General features: G+C 38.8%; 1 protein-coding gene across 2 annotated transcripts in view; it reads left to right on the top strand.

Moving 5' to 3' along the window:
* The window catches only part of PLPPR5 (phospholipid phosphatase related 5), a 43,172-nt gene extending 26,047 nt beyond the window's left edge, over positions 1-17,125 (top strand). The window contains exons 4-6 of one of the 2 annotated variants that reach the window (XM_014884849.2): positions 6,356-6,532; positions 7,972-8,091; positions 14,923-17,125. In XM_014884849.2, the coding sequence (XP_014740335.2) occupies positions 6,356-6,532; positions 7,972-8,091; positions 14,923-14,955 (330 nt within the window). In that variant the 3' untranslated portion in view covers positions 14,956-17,125. The other variant, XM_088170034.1, reaches the window with a different exon arrangement.
* The last annotated feature ends 5,439 nt before the right edge of the window (positions 17,126-22,564 follow it).

Raw genomic sequence — 22,564 nt, 5'->3', positions numbered from 1 at the left:
CACCAATCAGCCCATTTCGAAACAAAGCCTATGATTTATCTAATAATTCCCCTATCTTGTTCCATTTAAGTGCAGCCACGTCCTTATCACCTAGCATCTGTGCATATTGTCTTGTTAACAATAGCTTCTTTTTTCATCTAAGTTCATGAGTCTTCTGCTTTTCCCCTCTCCCCCCTTTTGAGAGTGGGTGGCTGCTATGGTAACTCAGAATTCCCCTCCTGCTTCAAAGTACAGTCGTTTTCAAACAGTTGTTTTGCTGATATTTAGAGCTTTGTAATGTTTGCTTCCATTACTTCCAGTACCTTTTGAGACTTAAGCAATGGAAATGTGGAATGGCAGTGCTGTGGTTAGGTGTTTTCTCTACCCTGCTCCAAACACAGATGCATTGCCTTTCTTCTTCAGACTTCCAGGTTCATTCTTTCCAGTGTACCAGTGTTTTCAAAATGAACTACTGTAAATCTGTTCTGAAATCTAATTAATCTGGCTGGTGCCTGGAATTTTCCTTAGGTGTCTGCTCATTTGAGATCTTTTGTTTGTTTTTGATTGAGTTGGGTTACTAAGTTGACTGCATCTGCTTTCATTTCTTATCAGCATTGCAATTCACCCTGTCTCAGCTGGAACAATATTTGCTACATAGGTATTAAGGCAAACAATATTAAACAGTATGTAGTTATATGAGCCACATTTTGATATGAATAAGCTGACATAGCCTGGACAATTAGAGGTAAGTTTTGAAGCAGCCAAGTATGCACATACTTGGGGTGTTTTCCACAACTGAGACACAGGAAATGGAAGTCATGAGTCTTTTTTTGGTAGGATTTCAAAGTGATGTATGAAGATTTAGTCAGCCTATTCCCATAGATTTAAATATAAGGATTCTGACTAACAGCTGTCCTTTGGTACTGCAGACCTAGGGGATTGGTCATTGCTAGCTGTGGTTTAAGGGAAATTTTAATTAATTCTATAAAGTTTTGCCCTTTTTTTGTTGTTCTTATTGTATTGCACTAAAGCAGTTGAGTAGGGTAATGTTTGAACTTTGTGTTACTGCATGTATTGCAGACTTACTTTGGGTTTGTAATGACAGAGGAACAGGCTTCATGTCTTGATAGTTGACACAGCCCTTAATTCTGTGGGCAGCTTTTGTTGCTTTGTACTGTGTACCCTTGGCCTCAGCTATGACTTCAGACAGGACTAGCAGATTGTAAATCCGACAAATAATTTTTTCCTCTCTGCACAGCTTTTCTTTGGCCCATGATGGTATTTTCTGTATGGCTCTTGCTCCTGGCATTTTGCTGCACTGATTGTACTGTTGAGTGTGTTTGTAAGTCACTGAGAAAAGACAACAAGACAGTCTGGATAACAGTGCTGGCAACATGCTGACATTCTCCTCCTCATTGTCCCTCCTTGATCCACCTGTAGGTGTAGGTCTAGACTTAGCTGTCCTTTGTCTTGAAGTGCCTGTTATGTTACAGCTAAAGGGGCAGCTGGTGAAGGTATGAAGGCCTCTCAGACACACTTAAGGGAGTGTTCAGGAGGAAAAGGACTACCAGAGCCACTTCATTGAATTGACTTAATTTCCTAACAATAAATGGAAACAAAAAGATTCTTCTGGCTGCCTTTCATGGACAGTGCTAGGAATGTGGAATTTCTTTTCAGTATCTGGTGCAGCAAGTATCCCTCAATATTGACAATAAAACATTTGTCGTGAGCTTCAAGTACTGAGTGTATTGGTTTCTTCCAGACCAAATAATAAAGTAATATTACCATTTGATCCAGGAATTTATCTAAAGACCTCTATAAATTTCGTGTCAGTCAGCTTTTCATTACAATTCAGTTCCTCAAGAAAACAGCCTTGGTACAGTGAAAGTTCTCTCTTATCTTCTCCAGTTGTTTTACAGCTACAGCTGTGGGGAGCTTATAGTGGGAAAATTAATAGTAAGGTCCAAAATTATAGAGCTTTCTTTTTCTTTTGCCAAGCCAGCTCCTGACTTTGAAAACTAATTTTTGTGTAGGGTCATAAATAATTAGATCAAAACATATAAAGAAAGCTGAAGGAGGCTTCAGAAACACTAAAAGAAATCTTCAGTGGACACTTGCAGAAGGACCCAGATGATTTGAGAATGATTTTGGTTTGCTCTAGAAATAGTTTAACCCATTAATTACCAAAGCGAGCTGAAAAGACTTTAGATTATCAAACAGGATTCTAACTTAACTAAACTGTTTATGGACTACAACAGCCCACTGTTTTTTCAGCTTTTTGGTATGAGTGTCTCTTTTCTTTGTAGGTCTGATGAATATTGAAAATCCCTTGGGTGGAACATTTATAACATTACTTATAGTACTTAAATAGTTCAATATTATATATTTAATGCTAGCACATTGTAAAAGCAAAAGAAAACATGAGATAATTTATGTTTGAAGTGCTGCCTGGGATGGGTGCCTGTACAATGATTTCTTCCTCATTCTTCTTGTTGTCTTATGAGTCATAATTCACTGCCCACTGGTGGGTCTTTGTCAGTCTCCCGTGCCATCTAAATAATGGAGAAATGAAATAGCAGACACAGAAGGGATCTTCTTACCTGCATCCCTGGGCCCCAGGCTGATAAAATCAACAAAAAAATTTATCTTCTCTCCTGGCTGGAGCACCCAGCCTGATGTGTAGCTCCAGTGTAGCTAAAATGGGATTCTGAGACCTGTTACACCTGTGTTTGTGTGCATAGATGTTGGTGTGGGTGGGCCTAAAGATAGCTGAAAGATGCCTAGAAAGAGCTTGCAGCATAGCCCAGGAATTCACTTTGTCCTGCACTTCACATACAGTGCCTGCTCTTTATGTTAACGTGTTTTGGAATGATATTATTTGTAGCAGATTTAGGACAAACTTCACATGAGACTTGCAACCTGACACTTTGGAAGTACTTTCCCAGTAGAAGCTAAATGGCAAGGCTGTGATTGTTCCTTCCACTATGGCCTCAGTCAGTCACATCAGAAACCTCACAGGTATCTTGCTTTGTCTTTGGTGGTGATGGTGATAGTTTCTTTCAAATTCGTATTTTCAAACCCACTTCAATTAAAGGTTTTCTTTCAATTTATGAGGTTCTCTTACAGCTTCACTTCCAATATCTTGAAGACTGAAGGTTAAATGTTTTGTGTTTTTCTGAAAATCTAGTAAATATTGTTATATTGTGTTATCAGGTAATAATCCACCTCCTTACATGACTCTGCCTGTGTCTGCTTACTGGTGACAACTCTGTATCTTTTAATACTAAAATCTTATTTCAGGAAAAAGGAACAGCTGTAGCAGAGAATCTTCGAGAGAAGATTCACTACTGTTCTCATGTTGCAAGAGAAGGTGTAGCCTGCTATATTAATTCTAACTACTGTATCAATCCTTGACCTACATACAAAATCTGCTGTTGGTCTTGCTGTTGACTAAGTTAAAAGTTTTCTTTCATTAGAAAACTCCTCTCCCATTTTTTGTTCTTAAAAGGAATGGAGATGAAGTTGTTCAGTAAACATCTTTAGCCCTGTAAAATGTTATATTGTCATTAATTTTTATTCTTTTAAATCACTGAGCTATTTTCCTTTATTGATACTGCATTTAATATTTATTAAAAGTAAGTGAAGCATCTTGTCATCTTTTCAGGCTGTTTATTCTTTGTCAGTTACTGAGTGTCCTGGTTTATAGTTTTTCCACCAGAATCAGGAAGAAAACAGCTGCTTAATTATATTTTATTCTTAGTGTAAATCAGGTTGTTGACTATGTTAATATATTATACTAGAGCTGCAAGAGGCCAAATTTCAAAATGGATATTTATGAATCCTGCCTTAGAGGAGGCTATATTTGCTATACAGAGTTTTTGTTGCACTGTTTCAGGAAAGTTTGGCCTGTTTTTATTGATTCTCTTGTAATATAATGCTATTCCTTACATGAGTGCTACCTGTTCTTTAAAGAAAAGATAGAAATGGTATCTGTGCTGGCAGAACTCTCAGGTTATTTTCAGCAGTGGACTGGGCATGACAACCATGACTGCTCCCATAAGGGAGAGGACTTGGCAAATGGAGGTCTCTACTCATGTGAGGCACAGCATGAATCTGCAATTATTTTTCTTCAGTGCTAGGATTTGAAGGACATGCTTGGTTGTACAAACATGCAGAGAATTTTATGCTTAACATCTTTTGGGTTCAGCTTTGTATTAAAAATGTTGAAATTTGATTGAAGCAGAATCAATTATTAGTACTATAATGTGTTTCTTCTTATTAAAAATTGAGATAATCTTCTTGGGCAATGACCAGTTGTTATAGATAACTGAAATATGTCAACATGACCTGCCTTAAACAGGCAAGTTTTTCCCTCTCAGTAGTCATTTCAATTTATTATAACACAATACAGAATTAAATGCAGGATACCTTCCTACTAATTCCCCTTTGTCAACTTCACCCAAGCTGTATTTAAAATTCGATTTTCTTATTGTGTATTAAAAATATTCCAATGTTTTTCCTAGCACCAGCTGTCCTAACTTGTGGTGTGAATGTGGATAATGGTGGTAGTATCCAGTAGAACAATGAGACTTAGTAGAACAGATAGTTGCTGAGTTAATTCAGTGAGCAGTACTCTGTCTATAGCTTGGAGAAAACCAGTGGGGCTAAAAAGCTGGATATGAAAGTTGCAGTTATCACCTTTCTGCATGGTAAGAGTAACTCACTGAAGACAGCCTGCATAAAATACAAAGAGCTAAGATAGAAGAATAATCAGCAAAGAGAGAGAGAGGTGGTTTCTGAAATGGTCTAAGAAGAAAAGAGGAGAATGTGCCTTGGAGAAAAACCCCAAAATCTTTTTTCCAAACTTTTGCTTTGTCTGAATTAGTGGAAATCTTTCTACTAGTTTCCTGTTCACCATACAAAGTGCACTGAAGGTTTGTGTGTTGCACTTCTCTGATGTTATTTTAAGATTACGATTTAAGATAAACAATTTAAAGATTTTAAAAGTGTTTCATCCTCTAAGCATGGATCTTTCTCTAGTTTTTTGAACAAAATTACTGTTAGATGTTACTCTTTGTAGACGAGTGCTGACCACTACTTAGTTGCTTAATTTATTGCAACTGTAACCAGTTTCTAAACTGCTTCTTGGCAGGATTATTGCAGGATATTGTAAGCTGATTCCCTGGTAAATTCCACCGAAGTTTCAGACAGTACAAAAAAAATCTCCAGACCCAAAGGACTGCCCATTTGTTGGCCAAGGAAGTGGTACTGGTTCTTCAATGCAGACTCATCTGTTTTCCTTCGCAGTCCAAAATGATGGCATTACAAACTTGGAATTGGCAATGAAACTCCATAGGGAATACTTGCATTCTTCTCTTCGAAAACTTAAATCCTCTTTAAAATTTGAAGAGTCAGGGTTTCAGTAGTTTAATTACAGAAACATCTTCTGCAGAGAGTAGAAACGTTTTTTGTCAAAAATCTTGTTAGTTGAAGTATAATTTACTTTTGGAGGGTGAGGAGGAGTGTTCCAAGCGGTCTTAATGCCAAGATTCAAGAGAATGGAAAGTCAAATAGTTGGTATTAATTTCTTCCATTGGCTTATCAGAGCTTGGAAAGTGCTGGGTTAAACCTGGTAGTCACTAATGCACTCTTAGGGCAGAAGAGCTGCTCTGTTATCAGGCACTGCTTTTAATTCAGTAGTATTGCACAGGGAGAATTGGGCTGCAGCAGAGCAAATGGATTTCTCAGGCTGATGCATAAAGCCTGCAGCATTTAGATTGATTTATGTGAAGCATGGAGTTATGTTAATCCATCACTTGTTGAAACTTATTATATTCACTGGTTAAAACTAAAACTTTTCACTGATTTTTGACAAATTGCTAATTAGTCACGTGAAGAAGTGGTGTATAAGGAATAAATACTTTTGCTAATAAAAACAAGATCTTTCTTTATTCCCTTGCTTACTCTGCCTGGCAGCTGGTAATGGTACTAATAGTACTTAAGGGTAAAGATATTTTTCTGTTACTGTCAACACTGCACAGTGAAAAATCAGTCTCTACTTCTATGCATTAATAAATAAATACACAGATGGAGAGTAATTGGATAGGATTTTCCTATTTGCCTGGTTTCCTGTACACTTTTCAGGTTCATGTAAAATTCAGTTTTGCTGTATGGTCTGATTCTTTTTCTATATCCCCAGGAAAAGGATGTGATGACTTTATCTACTACTCTACCTCCTAGTTTCTTCACACCCTCTCCCCACTCTGGAAAAGGCACCAAATACACATAGTCTATTCAAATAAAATATAGAGCTTTTATTCACCAATTAGTGGGAGACATCCATCACTCTTACACTTTCTTCCTTTCTAATTTTCAGATGTATATCACCAACACAGTGAAAGCCAGAGGAACAAGGCTTGCAAAACCTGTTCTGTGTTTGGGTTTAATGTGCTTGGCCTTCCTTACTGGAATCAACAGAGTAGCAGAGTATCGAAATCACTGGTCAGATGTAATAGCAGGATTTGTAATTGGAATATCTATAGCAGTATTTTTGGTAAGTGTGTGTCTGTGTCACTTCTGTTTGAAAAAAATCAATGGATAAGTTTGTATCTCTAAAAAAACCTTCAGATAACTAAATAACAAAAGTTATTTAATTAGTCATCAGTTTCCTTAGTAATATTTACATACACACAGAAATGTGAAGTCAAGACAGGACTGATCCTGTTATCTGTTTGACTTCCATATGAACCGGACTGTAACATTTCAAATTAATTTTTGAAGCAAGGCCCACTTGCAGGAAGTATATATTCCTCAGAATACCACATAGTTATGATTTAATGTATAAAGTATTAAATTCGATGTAGTGGTACCCACACTAATCAGAGAAGAGGTAGCATTTGTTTTTCTGACTTTACAGTAACTCTAATGAATTTATTTCATGGTGATTCAGGTTTATGTTGAAATTTCATACTATTCTGTATCAAAAAATCTTTATTTAGCCTTTTCTTTTTCTGGAGCTGTGTTCCAAAACCAAATAGTTAATCACAGTTGCCAGTGACTACAGTGTGTGTCAGAAAACTATTTCTAATCTATTAATCACCTTCACTAATATATCTGCAGTGCAAGACTGTAGAATAGAACAGTCACTGCTGGTTAATGCCTGTAGGTTTGTCTGCCTGGCAGCTTGTAATAGTACTAAATAAACCTTTGAAGTTTTTCCCCATGAAAACACTTTTGAGCTTGACTCTTGGGTCGCAGGGTCTTGGTCTCCAGGTCCTGGATCTGAAAGCCTGGCTTGGCTGAGAACCCTCCCAGGGATGGCTGGGGTGGGTGTTTTCACTCCTCTACACATGCAAGGGGAGCTGCAAGTTTCCTTTAAAATACATCTGCTTGCATTTCCAAATGTTTCTTTCCACACAAGGTGTCCAGTAGCATGGCATCAAATTTAGTTGTGTTTTGAAGAAAATGCAGTTGGCAAACATTGCTGCTCAGCTGAGTGTCCGAATTGGTAGAAGCACAAACTGTTACATATCACATTCCTGAGTCCCTGTGTGAGAGTCTGCTGCCCTGAGCAGATTTAAAGTTACATTGAGACTTGGGCATGGTCCTTGCCTTCTTATTCCCTTTCTGAGATGGCACTGGCCTTCCCCCAGGAGTTTAAGGTTAATGCCATGTGATGCAGCAAGATATTTCTTCATGGGATTTTTAATAATTGGTGTTCTATTATGCAGCTTCTGTAATGGATTTTCTTTTAGATAAGAGGTTTTTTTGCTTCTCAGATGACGCATGTACCAATAAATTGGTTGAACGTCTTTTGTCTTGAAATATTAATTAAGGATTTTCTGTAAAACATGAACTTCACATTTCAGTGTTTCTACTGTAAAGCTGTGACTAAAGCTGGTGTCATTTCTGCCTAATGGTAATTGTCAGGATCAAAGCTTGAAAAACTGAGTTGTTCCTTAGGTATTCTGTTTATCTTCAAATCCTTTCTAGGTTGTTTGTGTGGTAAATAACTTCAGAGGACGTCAGCCAGAACATGAACACTCTCATCTGGATAATCTGACCCAGATGCCCATGATCAGCATACCCAGAGTAGAAAGCCCTTTAGAAAAGGTAATGTCTGACTTTTTAAAAAACAAATAAAACGTAGCACTCTGGAAGGATGATCACAGACTATTCTGACAAGAGTGCCAAGGTAATCAGATTTAAAATAAAGAAACATGTCAGTGAAGGAGAAAGAAGGAAAGAATTTAATTCAGTGACACCCTTGGGAGGTTCTTCATGTCATCATTTCACTGCTGTAGCTGCTCTTAAGCCCACGGAGATAGGCTGAGTAGATCTGAGGCTCTCTTCCCTTGTGTTCCTCAAGTAATGTGATTAATGCTCTGCCTGATAGTCCACAGAACGTACAAAGTTCTTAGAATGCTTAGAAAGAAAGTCTAACCCCTGGCCCAAGGGGCTTTGCAATTCAGGTACAAGTGGCATTTATCCTATTTGTTTGTGGTATGTCCTCAGCCTGGTGTAGAGCATGGGATGCAGTCCCTTTTGGATCAGCTATGGGACTTCTATCATCAGACATGAGCTAACCCCGGGACAGGGTACCCCCCTGGAAGTGAGAGTGACATGGGCCATACAGTAACTGCACTAACCCCATGATCTCTCGTCAGAACTCATGGGATTTTAGACTAAGGTGTATGCTAGTGAGAGTCTCCTGGGTATGCCAAGACTTTTTGCTTAAGTATCAAAATAAAATTTATTTTAGTTTACTGTGATAACCGTTTATATTTTTGGAGATGGTGTGTGTTAGGTAAGATTGTCTGACTAACTTTATGAGCAAACGGATACAGAAAATATTTTAGACGTTTTTACCAAGGGGGAGCTTTGAACTAGTAATGCAGTTTAAAGGAAGGTTTACTTTTTCTGATGACTGTATCTGGCATTATTCATTAAAATCTATTGGGTTATGCCCATATTTGAAGATGGTAAACAATCCTACACTGATAGAGCACCAAAAGTATTTTTCTGTGGTATTATTTTAATTCCATATTAATTCTGATATTTTTTTTTTCAGCATAAGGGTTTTCAACCACTGCCCAATCTGTCTCATTCACTTGAAAGTGGTGGAGGTTGTTCTTTAATAAGAATTGCTGCTAGTCCTGGGGTTTTTATTCCTTTCCTTGAAGGGACAAAATATTTCTTTTCACAATGGTCTAATGTGCCTTTTTTGAGCCAAATATGTCTAAGCTATTTCTGCTGATATCTTGTTGTAAGGAGGTCAGAATCTCATTTTCTTGAACAAGCATTTAGATGATGAATATGTATCTTCAAAATAATCCATTCAGTAAACTTTCTGTAAAATGTAAAAACAAAACAAGCTGTCAGCTGGCCTGGAACATGCCACATTAAGAACATGTTTTATTTGCATGCTAGGCTCTCATGCAATAGAAGCCATTTCTGTGGCTCAAAAGCCATCACAGGTAATAAGTATACATTCTCTGGATATTGAAATCTTCAAATTTTTTTCTGGGAATAAAGATTTATGTTAACTTCATGTTTCTTTCTGGTTTAAGAACCTCTCACTCATGATCAACAATGTTCTTTTCCTGAGAGTTGGCCTAGTTTGAGATGCTGTGGGGAAACCTATGGGAGAGTGTGGGAGGATGGTGGCAGGAATAATATTTACTCTGCTTGAGGGTAACCACTGCCTTTTGTGAACTGCCCAGGACTCTTATGTGAATGAGCTTCTTTCCTTCTGAGCCCGTATTCTTATGGCAGTAGATGTTAGCTGTTTGCTGTCATGCAGCTCCTCTCTAGATAATTAAACTGGGGACTGACCACAAAACAATACCACTTGCTGAGATCCCATTTTATGGGTTCATCTTTATCTGTGTTGCAAAGCCTTTCTGCTTTCCAGATAGAGAGGATGGGATGCAAGGACAATAAAGTGAAGACTTTGGTAATTGGCTTGGAAATGCTTTCTTCTGTTTCCACTTCCAGAAATTTTAAAAATGGATTAGCAAATAATTGATGAAGAAGTTACTTACATGTGAATGCTTTGGGTTTTGAGTTTCTATGTATATTTTAAGCTTTTTTAAATATATTTTTTTAATCTAAAGTTTTAGATAGAGAACAGGCCCTGTTAAATAAAAGGCGTTAAGAATAATACTTCAGGGAACTAAGGTCTAAATTAAGAATCTCAATTAACTACCATTACTACAAAAATTCTTGCTTTTTAGCTCTCTTTTTATTTTACATCATTTGTTCTCCACTGGAGAGAAAGTGATGCTAAATAATTTGTGTGCTATTTGCCTCTTCATTCTGTTGATACGAGTGCTTTTCACTACATTTCAGTTAGCACTATTCCAGTTCAATATTCTGAATGCACATAAATTTACATTTTGCTTATTTTAAAACGGTTTTTCCTTATTTTCAGACTGCACGCTCCTGTACCAATATTAAAGACAGCCCACTGTCAGAAATTAGCTGCTGGGAGTAGCACAAATTCTATCTGTCTGAAGTTACCAAAGGCTAAGGCAGTGCAAGGGGGAAGCAATACAGCTATGTGACTGGTACTAAAAAATAGTAACTATGTAGGTATTGGGAGCAAGCTATTAAAAACTCCAGCCTTAAAGAATGACTTCATTAGAAATGCCTGCTAGATAGGACCCCACTCATTGCTATTTTGTAATAAACTCACCCCTAAATGAGTAAGCACATGATGCATCATACAGACCTGGAAGCATGTTATTTGCTGTTTCCAGATCTGCTACTTGCTGTTCCAGTGCTTTCTCTATGGAGAACAAATGCTCCTGGCATGCTCACTGTGCTGCCACTGTCTGAGTTCTGGTGGAGCTCTAGCTAAATAGGCATAAGTTCTTGTAATACTCTGAATTGGGCTGCTGCTGCTTAGTGACAAGGTCAGATCACTGTTTGCATGACACTTCTGTTTCCTTGTGGTGCATGCAGATGGTTTAGCTGTTCTGCATGGGTACCCATGCAGTCAAGCTGTAGTTGCAGTGTCTCCTTGAGGGATCCTTGCCAGAGCCTGCTCAGCAGTATAGACTTGGTGCTTTTACCTTATAATCATCCTCAGAATTAATGAAAAGAATGGAAGCCAAGAAACGTCATCACTCACCCATCTGCTTCTTACTCTATTCTGTCTCTGACCTTCTTTATTTCCTACAAGACAATTGGTGTTTCAGGTAGCTGGCAGTCTCCTACAGAAAGGAAGCTCTCATCCTACCACAGTCAAGATTAGAGAGTCCTGTTCTTTTGCAGGGAGTCTTGTTCTTTTGCAGGAATAACTGAGAAATGGAGATATTCTGGATAGTACCTGGAAGAGTTTGAAGGCTCAGCTTCATCCAAGTGCAGTCACAAACTATATTTCCTGTTTCAGGGGAGACTGACATTATTTCATGCAAAAGTCGCCTGAAATTGGCCAGGGCTTACAGAGATCTACCCATCATGTAGTAGCTTATGATTCTGCTGGTCTTACTAATTTTTTATAAGTATTCTAGTTTTGAAAAAATCAAATATAAATACACCATGGAGCATGTCAGGACTAATGGAGGCAGTAGAATACTGAGAGGGAAGGTTTCAGAAGGAAGCATTGGATTAGGAGATGCATCATGGTTCATCTCCTGTGAGATGAGATAATTACTGTATGTGATTATCAGTGCTTTCTGTAGCTATTCAGTATTACTTATTTGCACAGTGGGTTCTTGGCAGTGCTCTGTGTGACAGCTAAACTGCATTTATTCCCCATGGTTCTGCTTGGCATTCCTTCATACTGCTACTTCTGTCAGCAGTGCCCAAACCTTCCCAAGCACAGTCATTGTTCCTTGTTACAATGAAGTTTCTTATACTCCCCCATCCAGCATGACTGAACTCGAAAGAGATAGATTAGGCACTCTCTCCTTCTGCCATTTCCAAATTTTAATGGTCATAAGTATTTTGAATTCCTCTGGCAGCATGTGACATTCTTGTTGCCCATCGTATCAGTTTTTAGTGACTATCAGGGTTAACTGTCTCAGAAATCTTCTTGAGTCTGACACAGTAATTATTGTTCTATTCTGTATATGCCAAAAGTAATGATGGCAATAAAGCATTCTAGCAATAGTAAGTGTGGATATTGCTATGAATTCTGCTTGTATTGTTAAAACTGGGAGAGCTTTCCTTTTCAGAATTTAAAGAGTATTTTTTTTCTATTATTCCATCTTGATTACTTGTGAGACGCAGAACAGATTCTTCACAATGTCAGAAAAATTTGTTTCTCAACATTACTGCTTTTTTCTTGATCTTAAGCATGTTGGTACCAAGTCTTCAATTGTTATGTGCCCTGGTGTGCACACAGCACCATGGCCTAGGGAGCGTGGCCTGCTCCCTGCAGCTCTTCAGGGAGATCACCTCTCACTGAGCTCACAGCTAAAAGCGAAACGCAAAGATGCTTTAGCTCATCATACTATGGGCAGGTGGGGGAGAGGATTGTGTCCATTTCTGTTCAAAATATTTTAGTTGAGAGGTCTCCAAATACTGTAGTGCTTGATGTCCAAAAGCATCCATCGGTGTCCATACTTGTCTCTTTGGGATGGTTTGATGAGAGCCCATGTGCTTACATCAGCTTATAGTTAGTTTTTGGCATAATTGTTCATTCTTGATTATACAGTCTGTTAAAGGAGATAGAAGAGGCATCATTGCTTCACACACATACCACAAACACATACCTAGGAGAGTCAGCTCATAAAAAATCATAAGCACTTTTGTTTCAATGTGAAACACTTCAATTTGTATTCATGTCCTACTCTTCTGCTTAAATCTGCTTCTGGGGGATTGTAGAAGAATTACTTCTGATTGAATGCAAACGGTGATCACTACATCTAATGCTCAGATAAACTAATGCTTAAATATGGGAAGTGGAACAATACATTCAGTGTCACCTCCTCAAACATATTGTAGGTGTTACAGAATCAAGGCATTAGTCACAGACGAGAAGCTGCTTTGCAAGGAGCCTCCCTGGAAGCACGTGTCCGGAGGTTCTTCTGGTGGTTGTCAGGGCCGGAGCGCTGCGAGCCCCTTGCTGTGAGGCAGTGAGTCCGTGTGCGGCTGGGCACAGGCACTGCCCCTTCGTGCACGGCCGCAGGGACACCCCCACCTTCAGTGCAGCCTCCTGCCCCGAAACTCTCATTCCTCCAGCAAAGGCAGAAAACACACTCTGCTGGCTCAGAGACCTGGATGATAACATTGTTATTGTTGTTTGATCAGTTATCATTTGCCTAAAGTACTACAGTAGCTTTTTTCTATTTAATGAACTCTACTGTGGGAAAAATTACAAACAATTTTACATTTTCCTGTTTTCAAAAAGGGAGAAATTTTCTTTGAGGATGATGACTATTTTTGAATGTTTCTAACTGTCTCAGTAAGAACAAAGCAAAAAAAAGCTAAAAATGTTTAATATATTTAATGAAAACAGAAAATCACAAAAGTTTAATGTATTTTTTCAATGCTTTGACATTTTAGCATTGCTTATCAACAGAAATTAATTAAAACTTATATACATATATAAGAAGAAGATATACAAGTGTGGATCATTTCCCCCAGAAACCTGCACTGAAGGCTTAGCCTTTGGCTTTCCCTTTTTTGTTACTGGTGTGAGAGCACAGTTACGATGCATGCTTTGCTCACCAGCCTGGTATTGTCCTCTTAGAATGGATGGTACAAACGCTGGTCTGCCTGTCTGTGAGACTGCTGCCATTGAGCAGACCCTCAGCATTTTCTGATTCTTTGGAGAACTGTAGGGAAAATAATTTCCCATGGAGTTGGAGAAGCTGAGGTCTCTTGCATGGTTTTTTGCTTGCCTGCCTTCATCTGTGTGAATCTGTTTGCTGACAGTAGTTAGTATGTCACTCTGACCCTTGTCACAGCAAATCTAACCAGAATTAAGATAGTTGGAATGTAGATATTCTAATGGGTGCTGTTTGGTTGGGTTTTTTTCTGCAGAGTCTCAGCAAGGCTTATTTGTAGTTTTGCCTGAGACGATAGCACGAGGAAGCACAAGTAACCAGACAGTTGCATGAATCTGTATCAGTGATTCTTGCCGTCAGCAAGTGATTAATTTTTACCTAGTTATGCATCACCCTGCTGAGCCCATTGCAAATGGATTGACAGGCCTTCAGCTGGGTCCAAATCAATAGGTCCTTGATCAGCAGCTTAGCAGTTCTCTTTGAGGGCTTATTGAGGAAGGAGGATTTTCTTCTGGGTTATTATATCCCATGCTCTGCACGTCTTCCCAGGATGGTGACCTGCTCGTTTTGGAAGTGTAGCTGGCAGGAGTGTGAACCACATTCTGATTTCCCTAAATAATCGTTATCCACTCGAGCTAATGCCACATGAAAGAGCATTTGATTCTCTCCATCACAGACAGATGTGTGTCACTTAGAGACAGGGATACCACTTGATTTCAAACATTTTGCTACTTGATTCAGTGCCACTGAGCTCATGGGGAAAAAATTATCTTTAAAAAACGAGTATTAAAATTGTATTTACACTGAAATAGAGTATTATAATCTGTCAGAAACTGTCATTTTAATTTCTAGGAATAACATAGCAATGAAAGTACAGCTAACTCAATTATTCACATGTAATTGAAAATTAAACTTAATTTAAAACAAACCAAAGCCATCTAAAATTAAAATATAATAGAACCATCACACATAATTACTTTGTTCAGCATACTTCCCTATCCAGTCTTTCAGCAGTTAAGAATTGCTATGGGAGTGAGTGAGAGCACTGCAGTGAAAATCAGTTTTGTTTACATCATCCTGCCATAGTCTCCAAGTACAAGGCTGCCCTTCAAGCACAGGAGGCAGAAATTTTCACAATGGTGACTGCTGTCTATCTGTGTGGTTTTGTGGTTTTTTATCTGTTTGTTTTTCCTTTAACTCGTAGAACCACATCACGGCCTTTGCAGAAGTCACATGATGTTGATGCTGATGTATATTCACTCCATTGGACTTCATCTCTTTTCACAGCCCACACATGATATTTGCAGTGTATCAAAAATAAGAAATTTTTAGAAGTCCTATTTCTGACTTGATTTTTACATCACTAAAATGATACCAACATTTTGAAGAATTCTTAAATATTAGAACGTCACTTTACTTTCTAGCAGAAATATTAACTGTTTACTTTTACGATGGAATGGGACAAACTGAGCACTAATTATCTGACATTATCCTCTATTTTGGCTTCTCATTGTTTTCAATGGTTCATGTACCTATTCCAACAGTACTTTGTATTTTGATTTAACTTTGAGTTTTAAAATCTACATTTTTAATTCAGCATGAACTTGTTTCCATTTGAGGCAATTTCAGTGTATAAAAACTAGACAAATATTATGTTCTGTATGAAAATGCTGTTTGCACATTGTATTACGCTGTATTCCATGTAAGATATCATTCAAACAGTATGTTATATGTAAGACTGGTGCTTCTGCTTTTGAAGAGAAAAAAATGCCAATTTTTACTGTAATAAGTATTGTATCATAATTAAAAGTTTATTTATTTGGATATTTTCCTGACATAATTGTAGTTGAATTGTTGTTTTGTAGTTCTTGAATGTCTTGAATGACATATATGTATCTAGGTTAAAAGAAATGAGAATAATATAGAAAGTTTGATCTTTGATATATTCTTTATTACTAATGATATCCCATGAAAGGTTAAGGGCTCTGTTCTTAGCTTAGCATATCTGATGGGCAGCCATGCTATTCATAAATCATTTAAACAAATTATTCAAGGCAGCCTGCATCTTCTCATGATTGTTGTACTCCCTGACACTATGCTGGGAGAATGGGTGCTAAGATAAGGAGAGGGTCACCAGCTTAGTGAGGAAAGTTCATCTGAGTTTCTACTCTCCATTTTCATGGAAAACTCCTGGAGAAACCAAAATGGCTCAGTTAATTTTTTTTTCAGCCTAAATGACCCTAAGCCTAAGGACAGGCAGATTTTCTTTCTACAAAGCTTTTTATCTCTGTTTGTGTTTGAGGCTCATATTCTTGAAAAAAAGAAAAAACTATCCTCTGCCAGTCTGCATGGTGTTGATTACTTGATTTTTCTTCAACACCAGTCAGTGTTACCATATCTCTGTTATTGCTGTGAATATTTAGATTAAGCCTCCCCTTTGGAAGAGTCTTGCTGACTATTCATAGTGAAGTTGTCCTATAAAAATTGAGCATCAAATAGGTCTGAATATTGTAAATACTGAAGACATTCTTCACGTCTGCCAGAAAGCTTCCCTCTGGCAAGAGCTGATAAAATAGCACTATGGAAACATGGAGAAAACTATTGGTTGGTGCAGGCTGTTGAGCATTTTAGGCCTTAAATTTTCCAGAGTTCAGTGTATTTCCTGTGCATTAATCATTGTTAGAGTATGTTTGAAACAGTAGGATGTAGAATCAGGTATATTTTTTCTATGGTGAATTTTAATGCGTTCTCACATAGTCATGAGGTAATACCTGCTTTTAGTTTTTGTTTTAACCTCTAAAATACAACTACCTAAAGAGTGCTTGGCAAACAGGGCAAGGCCAAGTCATCTCTGAGTGCAATAGAGTATATGCCACGAAGTCATTGTGCTAAGCTGAGAATTAAGAGATGGAAGAAATATATCTATGGGGAGAAAATACCTAGAATATAGTCCTTAGCTACAACTAGGTTACTTAGGTGATTGAAAATCCACCTTTATTAGACTATCAACTGTGTTTACAAAAATTGTAGTAGATCCAAAGTTTGTATCACCGTGTTAAGCTCACTTACCCTGCTCTTAGTCTAGCTAGTTAGGTTCCAAGGTACTAATGATTTCTCTGTGTGCAGATTTAAATGAAATCTTCACTCATTTTTGCATGGTAGCAAATCTGCATTTTTTTATATCTGATTTATAAGATTACCAAGAGATTCTTTTATGTTAAAAGAGATGACTCTTTTTCAGTGTACTGTATATCATCAGCTTGTAACTGGTCTCTTTCTCAGGATCTTTCCCAGTCAAATATTTGGGTTAAATTTATCATATTATCTCTGTGAACCAGCAGTGAGAAAACAAAATGAGAGACACTCTGCTGTATAATGTATTTTTAAATAAAATAATTTTTCATTCATATGTAGTGTATTTTTTTAGGTGTCCGCTTTACATATATTTTGGTTGATAGTGTGCATATAATGAACTTATGATTTTATGTGCATTGCATTTGGTGACATATTTTCTCAATTAACCAGGAATCCCCACAGTTAATGACCTTCCCTTAGAGGTGTTTCTGGTGAACTTGAAAAGCATGAAAGGAAGAGCTGTATTGCAGAGTCCACAGCCTGTTGGGGAAGGACTCTCCCCAGAATGTGGACCAGCCAAGCTCCAGACACTGCTCTGACTGATTTTCAGAAGTGGCAAGAATTTGCCCTCCCACGTCTGTAACTCTCCACTGCCCTGAAGTTTGGGCTTTGCCTCTTCCATTCTGGACCCAAAAAAGCTTTGAGTAGGAACAGTTTGCCAAAACAAAAGTAAGTTGGCACTTTTTTACTAAAATGGCTTTTTGGTGATTGCTTTTAAAAAAATCCCACTGATGAGCAAGCATCATTCCTCATTCAGGGAATATTCTGGTACAGAGTGGCTCCTACTGTAAAAAGTGTGGTTGATCCATTTCAGTGATTTTGAATGCAACTGGTTTTATTATTCTTGTGGACCTTTTCCGTGTATACTTCAGTGAAACAGCTCTGCTCTATTTATAAATGAGATGTTTGAGAAGCATCCCTAATGTTATATGCTGCTGTGTTCCTAAAAATGGAATTTCTAAGGCATATGGGGACACCAGCTGGGCTCCTATCCATGCCATTTTAGCTTCTCTTCTATGGATTCTGCTGTTCGTTTATGATCAGGAACTAGATAAGATACATGGTGATAGCATCTGGGCTCCCATTTCTTTGGCTTTTAAAAATGTCCATTTTAACAATATATATTAAAAGAAGATAATGTTGGTATTTTTTATCTGCAATTTTCTTTGCTGTTGCCTTCTAATTTTGTTGCTGCCGAAGATCACAGTAAGTGCAACAGTCCATTTGCACATTATGTTAGTGGGGAGCTTTTTATACTCTTCTGAAGTCTAATTTTGGTATTTCTGAGGCCTGCCATCAGAAAGCAGAGTGCATTACATTTTAGGAGCAGATAAACTGAGTCTGTTTTGATCAAATACATCCATGGCCACCTGCATAGCCTTGGCCTTGGGAACACACACGAGCATTTGCAGGCGGAAGGGTGAGGAGACCTCCAGACCTGCAGCACCTCCCTCCAGGCACATCAAGAGCATTTTTACCCAGCTCTGCTTCTGACAGCTGCCTCAACCCCAGCAGACTGGATTTTCCTCCTGTACACCAGCACGAACAGGTTTTTTTTCTCCCCTCAAGCTCCTCTGAGAGACTGGACAGATCATGAAGTGCACTACAAGCATGACATAGCTGGAGCCAGCAGCTGCCTGGTTCTCACTTGGACAAGGTGAAAGCTAAAGGTGGAAGTATGACTTCAGCTTTTGGCCTTCACCACTTTCTAGGCCTTTTGGTTTTTAGGGATTTCCATAAAGGAATGCAAAGCAAATATTTACAGTCTCTCTGCCACTTGAACTTCTGCTGCATGCCTAGGGTTGTGAAAGCTTTACACTTGCTATTGGCCACTAGGGACTTTCCAGTATAACACAGTGTTGCCTTTTTGTCATCCTGTCCTGTATGAAAATGGCTGATGAAGCTTCTTAGAGTTTCCAGGTTTAACCTGATGTTCGGGGAAGAAGACACTGAACACCCCAGGAAGAACCCTGCCAGGGTGGGAATTGAAGCACTCGTGTGACTGTGGTAAGCCTGGTTTTTGCTCAGCACTTGCCAAGCTGTCAGACTAAGGTATGACTCTTAACAGGTTTGTTGCTCATATTAAGCTGCCTGTATTTACCTCATCATGAAACCTCAGTCCCCTTCCAACACAGAGGATTAGGTACTTGGTTCTGTGGTCAGCACTGGAGCTTGTTCTTTCTCTGTAGAGAATCCTAGGAAGTGCAGCATATCCTGCAAGAAACTTGGCCCCTGTGTCTGCTGATGCTCTTCTAGTCAAGGTGGAGGTAAGCAAGGTGTCATTATGCCTTCCAAGGTGCTTTGCTTCCACTTGCCTGTAACCGTCCCGTGCTCCATGATTACTGTAGCTGGAAGCGCTGTAACTGGCCTGTGCCTGGGCTCCAGCTGCATGTTTTCTGAGAACTGACGTCCAATTCTCTGCCTGTCATGTCCTTGAACTCAATTTCTTCCGTTCCAGTTGTCAGCTCTTTATACGACGTTCTGCTGTGAGATGTGATGTTCATGAGGCATAAGGGGAGCATGGCTGTGTTCATCAGCAGACCACGTTAGATATCATTTCATGCCTTCTACTCTGGTCGGTTGTCACTAGCTCTGTAAAACGTTTGGAAGTAGGTTAATCTGGTTTAATTAGGACAATTTAATTCTGAACAAAGTTTACACCCAGGGGTTTTATTTGATTCTGACTAATCCACAGCAAATCTCCAGCTAATTCGGATAAACCGCCCTGAATTTTCCCCTGTGTGGACAAGTCCCAAGCCTTTCTTTTTATTCCCCCAGAGTAGGTCTGCTGTTCTGATATCTTCCCCTGGTGAGTACAGCCAGAACAGTGTGCAGCAGTCAACTTCCTGAAGAATCAGTGAGTCCATCCTCTAAAATGCGAGTGTAGAAGCCCCAGTAAGGAGCTTGGGTCCCCAAAACCAAATTCTTGGCACCAGTGTTCTCATCTGACAATGCACAGCAAATTAAATAAACAAAAATAAGAAATCAAATTCTTTTTCTGACAAATTTCTTCCTATATACCAAAGTTAAACCTAAATACATGGAGGTACAGGGAACTTGTAGTCTTGGCAGCAGTCTTTAATGTGATTCTGAATGCAAGATCCTTAAGCTGTGAATTCCTAGGATTGCTCTGAAGTAGGCAAATAATCCTGAAAAAAGGGAGTGAACATGTCTACAACTGTAAAACAAAAACTAGAGGGATGGCATTTCCATGTTTTTGAAATACAACAGTAGAAGAAATATGCTACTTTTAGTCTGCTGTTTCTGCTAAGAAATTATCTGCTGTTTCATGTTCTTTTGCTACTGTTGCTCGAGGAAAAGCAACTCCTGTTCCTTCCTTAGCAACCTCTATTTAAAAAGTAGCAACTGACAAAGATACTCTATTCAAATGTTCTAAAAATAAGTCTGATGTGATGAGAATAAGTGCTTATTTAGCAAAACAAAAGAAAATGCCTTTTCGTTCTCTTTGAAGAGGGGACTGAAGCTAATCCTAGTAGGAAACACCAAGAAGAACATAAGACCTTTGCCTTCAGGCAACAGTTTATAATATTATCAAGACAAGGTGACATATCTTCTTTGAGATGATTTCCATTTTTTTTTTTTTTTTTGTCCCCTGAGAATTTAGAGAAAACATTGTTAAGGTGTTGGCTTGGATCATACAATCTTACAAAGAAAAACATGGAATGCCATTGGTTTTGTATTATATATATTTTGTGGAGTCACTCTCAAAGCCAGTGTACACTAGCCCAGTAGAGGAGGAATAGAAAGACTAAACAAACTATTTCTTGTCAGAGGGTGAGAGATTTCCCACGCTGTGTCTTTTCAGGAGAGAAACCAAATGAGTAGGGAGACTTGCTATCAGCTGATTATGTGAAAGAATTCTGTCATCCTGGGTCTCCTGTGGGAATGCTGCCTGCTTATAGTGTATATGTTTCATTCAATTAACATTTTGCTTAGAGGAACAGATAATTGTGTGGTGTTTGATCCTTAGTTCTTTGTCAGATTAAGAGAAGTTGATATTCCCATGGCATTGGACACTATACTGCTGCCTTTTAGTTTCTGCCTGATGACTTGGCTTCCCTGAATATTGAAGGGAAAAGGCTGTATACAACATTTTAATAAAATTAATAAAATGGACTTTTCCTTCAGGAATCTGGTGACCTGCATATAGAGCTGAAGAAAATCTTTCTCATGGATGTAATTTCTTTTGAAATTTGGGATTGTAAACTCACTTCTACCTGTTTACTGCTATAAACCTGAAACTAAAAGCTTATAGCTGAGAGGAAGAGTCACCTCTAGGGGCTCAATGGAAGAACTACAAATCGTAAGCACTGTGGTGGAAGATATCACAGGCGTTTGCTCACCTAGGAGTCTCTTTATGACCTGCTTGATCACTTGTGTTTTGATTTTCAAATGTCCCACTCACTGCAGTGTGGTTGTGGTTTCAATTGGAAGAAAGATTGTTGAGAAGCATACATGTTAACACAAAAGAGAACAGTCCTGTGCTTTTTCCTTCATCCTCATTAGCTTTTAGTATACCTGCATTACTGTCTTTTGCTTCATGGCTCTGTGCCCAGTCTTCACTTTCTGACTCTGCTGCTGGCATTTTTATTTCTCAGTAGATGTCACATATGGCCGTGTCACATTGTGTAATAACCAGCAAATGAATTGGGCTTAGGCCTTTGCCAACATAAAATTACTTTTTCAGATGCAGGTATGAATATAAAAATAGAAAAATGTGGTGTGGTACCAATTATTTTAATAGGAGTAGAGCAACAGCAGAAAATGAGACAAAGGGTAGTGATGAAAATTTGATAACAAATGTGAGATAATGTCAGCTAAAGAGAGCTCTGAATACAAGTGAGATTTCAAAGGATACAACTTGCAGTGACTTTATCGACAGTGAATGAGAATGTCCTACACAGCTGCTGAAGAAAATAGATCATACTAGATTAATTCATGGTGCTGCAGACCCCACAGGGAGTCGTCTGACAGTTGTGTTTTTAGGCACAAATATGGCCTGAATTTGTGACGAGTCAAAACTAATGGGAAAGCCAAGATGTTCAGGACTGTGTATATCATACCTTCTACAATGTAACTGGAAAGAAAATTGGTCAAGAAAGGACTAGATAGTGCTCTTGTTGATTCTGGTTTGTTTAACTCCAGGTGGGAGTTGGGGAGGGGGGGAATACTGGTTTTGTATCTTTTTGTCATTTGAAAATTGGACAGTCACATTTGAGAGGCAACCCATACCCCACCCTGATCTGGTTTGAGTTAGACCTCAGATGCAGACTGCCTGCTGCACATGCAGTTGTACCTCCTCTCCTGTGTGCCTGTCCTGCACATCTCTCCTCTGCTCTTGGCCCTGCTCCAGCTGTGCTCACAGAGCATCAGCAAACAGCTTTGAGGAGGACAAGGGAGAGCTGCACCTGATCTGAGATACACAGCTGTGCTTCCTCCTGCTGGGGTCAAAGCCAGTGTCCTCAGCAGCACAGTGTGCTGGGGGAAGCCATGCTGTGGTCCTAGCTGCTGCTGAGTGTTTGCACATTTGTGTTGTTACTCTGGTATCGTTCTTCCTTACAGACTTGGTTGTTGCAAGAGTTGCAAGCTCACGTAGTCAGTGGTTAGCCCTGGAATATGGGAAGACTCTTTCACCTGCCAGATGGAGACTAGAATTATGATGAGAATTTATCGGCTGTGGTTCCCAGAAA

Source organism: Sturnus vulgaris, chromosome 9, assembly GCF_052056855.1.
Source record: "Sturnus vulgaris isolate bStuVul1 chromosome 9, bStuVul1.hap1, whole genome shotgun sequence".
Classification (NCBI taxonomy): Eukaryota; Metazoa; Chordata; class Aves; order Passeriformes; family Sturnidae; genus Sturnus; species Sturnus vulgaris.
Note: the sequence above shows the minus strand (reverse complement) of the source record. Positions and strands in the feature narration are given on the sequence as shown.